Raw genomic sequence first — 4,213 nt, 5'->3', positions numbered from 1 at the left:
CAATCAATTGCTGTAGCTCTTCATGCTTCCGTTGCAATTCATCCTGTATTTGATTTTGCGCAGGAGTCATTACTATATCTTGCTGATGCAACATCTGAAAATATCAACAATACAAAAAGTAAAATAAAAATTTTCATACATATAATTACATAATTTGTAAGTATAATATAAAAGTATTATAAATATTGTAGATTGAATTTTATATAATTAAATTTATAGAATTTATAAAATTTATTACGTTTATAAAAAATTTTAAGAGAGAGAGAGAGAGAGAGAATACATATGCATGTGTGGATACACAAAATTAAGAAAGTTCCAGTTTATTCCCAATTTATTGAAAATTAATCGAAATACAATTGTGTAACAAAAATTGTATTTCAAATGCGATTGAAACAGAAAATTGTTCATACATTTTATATAATTATACAATAAAATAAATGCAAACATGCAATTAATATTAATAATACAAATTATTTATTTCTTTACCTCATGAGTAGGTACAGTTGACAGAATTGGAGCAGTAGGCGTTGCAAATCCGGTTGTAACTACTGATTGCAGATTAACCGTTGCGTATTGCGTGGGATCCATAAAATTAATACATGACTGATTAACATCGAGTTGATGTTGTGGCTGTTGCTGTAATTGCTGCTGCTGCTGCTGCTGTTGTGCTTGTTGCTGTTGCCTACTGTCAACCGAAGCTATTGGTTTCGACACAACAGAACTGCTTGCAGAAGCTGCGTTCGATCTCGATCCATGCGTTATTTGCGATTGTGGTGAACTTCGTAATGAGACTGATATTGAGGACGTATTTGATCCATCACCGCGATGTCGGAGATTAGAAGCGACTGTCATCGACTTCGATGTTCTTGACGATTTGTTTGACCATTGCGTTAACGGTGTTTGACAAGATACCATTATCTGTGTATGCGTAAAGATATAAAGATAAATATAATATATACACGCAAATACAATAAAGTTTAAATGAGAACAATTTCTGGTTGAAAATGAACAAATCATAAATATCTGACTATATCAATAAAACTTCGAATTAAGAAAATGAGATATTTAATTATGATAAATATAATTTTTTATATGATCTACTGGTTCGTTCATTTTTAGCTAAAAATGTTTCTCAGTGTGATAAAATACGTTCTGAAGCGTTCATTGCTTGCGTTTATACACACGCATTTATTTTGTCTTGTATGATTAATACAGCAATAATTATGAAATTCTATAATTGCATGTCTGTCGTTTTACTTGTTTTACGGGCAGTAAAACATCTTGCGTCTTGTCATAATCCCCCAATTCCGCGCGCAATTTCTTCATTACATCGACATAACTGATCACGTAATGCGTGCACACGATAAATTCAGGTTTTGAGTTCCACTGATTGTAGGTAATGTAGAATCTAGTCTGCAACCAAATCCATTGCTGACCTTTCGTAAGGAATCTATAGTAGCAAGACGTTCCCTCGCCTTTCTGCATCACTAAAAGGTAACACGATTAATAATCAACTGCAAAGTGGGTTGTATTTTTTTAATACTTACGTGATTCATGGCACGTAACTACATTGTCTAAATCGTCTATGTGATAATAATCGTAACCAGAAGTGCCTAAAACTTCAAAAGGCAGATATCCGATAATGGGCGGAGCTCTGTGATCCAAAAATAGAAATTTCCATTCGAGACTATGACGAGATGTGAATTCTGACTTCGTACTATCCGTCACGGATAATTCTCGGATAAGCTGAGGAGTTTGCAAACGTCCCGTACCCACGAAGACCAATCTGCAAAATTAAACGTGAATACAGTGCTATGCGATTTTGTTTTTATACTTATGTATACGGTTAGCGATAATACTTGTTATCTGATCCGCTAGTATTACTAAGTTTCTGACTTGGCAATAGATTGTCAACATCGCTATCCATAGTAGAACCTGTAACAACATAATATTGTTCGATAAAACTCAATTTTAATTTTTCTCTGGAACTAACTGAAAGAGCCTTGGATAGCGAGCGTTTTAGAAGTTCTTCGATTGGAGGGCGATGATTAGTTTCTCTTAATTGTTTAATTAAACGTAATTAAGCGGGCAAAAGGTTTATTGAATGAATCTGGTTTAATTCTTTAATTGATTTACAATAAAGAAAATAGTCAATCAGCACAACGATCTTATTACGAAGATCGGAACAAAAGTTGACCGCGCAGCGCATCTGTCATATTTTATAAACAGCCATCGTTAAGGTACATCGAGATAGCAATGAGTGGTGTAAGTCGAAGTAGAGCCGTGTAGCGCAAGTGGCGCATCAATCGCGTGAGCCATTTCTTATATAACGATGTGTCTATTGGAAGCTCTCAATTATATCTTTTACATTACATTTGCAAATTTAAAATATTGTTATTAAGATAAATTTAATATTCATTCTCTTTTAAACAATTTTTGTCATTTTGAGATTAATTAATGTCTTTTAATCAACATGAATTAAATGAATCAGATCCAGCGTCAGTAGTTTATAGATTTTAACGTTAGTTCCGAGAGAAGAGCTAAATATAAAGTAGTTTGATAAATCCAATGTTTATCACCTAAAATTACTTAGTAAATTTAAAAGTTTTGAAATATTTTACTCACGAAAGTATCCGATAAATTGTACAAGTTCATAGATAGATTCTTCCCGAAAATCAAGTCCGCCTCTTTTTATATGACACGTAAAAGAAATTTGATCCTCTGTCAACACAGAAAATTGTATTTAATAAAAGTCATATAAATTTCCTAATTTCTAATAACTATAAAAAATACCTTTTTTTATACTACTCCTGTCTCGTGTGCTTCCAGGATTCAATAAAACATTGTATAAATGCGGTTGATCTTCTTGAAATGTTATATCGTAAATGGTCGTGTTTTCTAATTCATTTGGAAGATATCCAAGCAAAGACGTAACACTTTCAGAGACGTAATAAATATGTCCATTTGAAGAGAAAACCATTATAAATCCATCCAACGCCTACATTTATATAAACATATATTAAACGTATAGTAAACATTCCTAAGTAGTAAATATTCTAGTAAATATAATAATACTGCAAAATTCATCTTAGTCTAGTTTTATGATTTTGTACGTAATTTTACCTCTAATATAAGATGAGTAAATTCTTCGTTAGAGAGAAAAGACGGTTTCCAGTCTTCTTGAATCTCATGGACTCTCGACCTAACTGCTATCTCTGAAAATAAGCAACTATATATTGTAATTCTAAAAAATGGTGTGTATTTAAAAGTTTATCAAATAATTTAAAAACAAAAAGTAACACGTTTATTATATAGAATTTACTAACTCTTAACAATTTTAATTAAAAATATTTGAAAAGATATTTTAATTTCAAATAGAGTGTTGTGAAGAATATTGTGCCTACCATTATGGTTCTTTAAAAATAAAATTGTTGACTTCAACACCGTAGATTTATCCATTTTCCGCGTATTTGCACTAACCATACTACCGAGCTCGTTTACAAGCATGTTAAATTGATCTCTGCGTTTCTTTTCGCTGAGATTACGCGATTTTCTGAAAACATTTATACGTTTAATATTTACTGCGACAAACATATAATAAATTGCGCAAGAATTTTTAATGTGTTCTTACCGTTTTGTATCATCTTTATCATCAATATCATCATCCATGATGTCTCTCGCTGAAGGCAAATCGTGTTCTTTAATTTAATATGGCAAAATTTCTAAAGAAATGAAATTATGCAATGTTTTATTTCTTATGCTGGTAATACTACTGCTTCTACAAAGAGGGAAAAGCGATATTGAAATGTGTTATTTTTATATTGTTGTTAATTATTACTGTTACTTGAATTTTTACTTGAGTTCCGCTAATTGATTTTAAACAGCACAATACATTTTGTAAACGTAAATAATATAAATACTTAAAGTATTAATAATTTGTTTATAATTATCTTTCAACTTATAAAATTTAAACAAATAAGAAAAAATATTTATCATTCTTAATTTATAAATAATATATCATGCTTGCTCTAACGAACTATTTTAGCTTATGTAGCAATATAAGAAAAAAATATATAAATATATATATTGTGCTCTAAAAAATTATTAAATCTATGTACATAATTCTTTGAATAGGAGTAAATAAACATTTACTTATAATAAATAAATATTTAATCAATAAAAAAATGATAATTAAATGAAATTAATGGTTTTT

At 30.2% G+C, this 4,213-nt stretch overlaps 1 protein-coding gene across 1 annotated transcript in view; it reads right to left on the bottom strand.

The window, feature by feature from the left end:
- Clk (circadian locomoter output cycles kaput protein Clock) overlaps window positions 1-3,676 on the bottom strand; it is a 4,455-nt gene extending 779 nt beyond the window's left edge. Inside the window, exons 1-10 of the mRNA XM_018453964.1 lie at window positions 3,632-3,676; window positions 3,405-3,553; window positions 3,124-3,215; window positions 2,794-2,998; window positions 2,626-2,721; window positions 1,860-1,935; window positions 1,548-1,786; window positions 1,258-1,487; window positions 487-918; window positions 1-94 (exon numbers count right to left, since the gene is read on the bottom strand). The exon at window positions 1-94 is cut by the window's left edge and continues 18 nt beyond it. Coding sequence (XP_018309466.1) covers window positions 1-94; window positions 487-918; window positions 1,258-1,487; window positions 1,548-1,786; window positions 1,860-1,935; window positions 2,626-2,721; window positions 2,794-2,998; window positions 3,124-3,215; window positions 3,405-3,553; window positions 3,632-3,669 — 1,651 coding nt within the window. The 5' untranslated portion in view covers window positions 3,670-3,676. The remainder of the gene's footprint in view (window positions 95-486; window positions 919-1,257; window positions 1,488-1,547; window positions 1,787-1,859; window positions 1,936-2,625; window positions 2,722-2,793; window positions 2,999-3,123; window positions 3,216-3,404; window positions 3,554-3,631) is intronic.
- Between the last annotated feature and the right edge of the window lie 537 nt (window positions 3,677-4,213).

Source organism: Mycetomoellerius zeteki, unplaced genomic scaffold, assembly GCF_001594055.1.
Source record: "Mycetomoellerius zeteki isolate Tzet28-1 unplaced genomic scaffold, Tzet1.0 scaffold415, whole genome shotgun sequence".
Taxonomy (NCBI): Eukaryota; Metazoa; Arthropoda; class Insecta; order Hymenoptera; family Formicidae; genus Mycetomoellerius; species Mycetomoellerius zeteki.
This window is presented reverse-complemented; position numbering and strand designations above follow the sequence as displayed.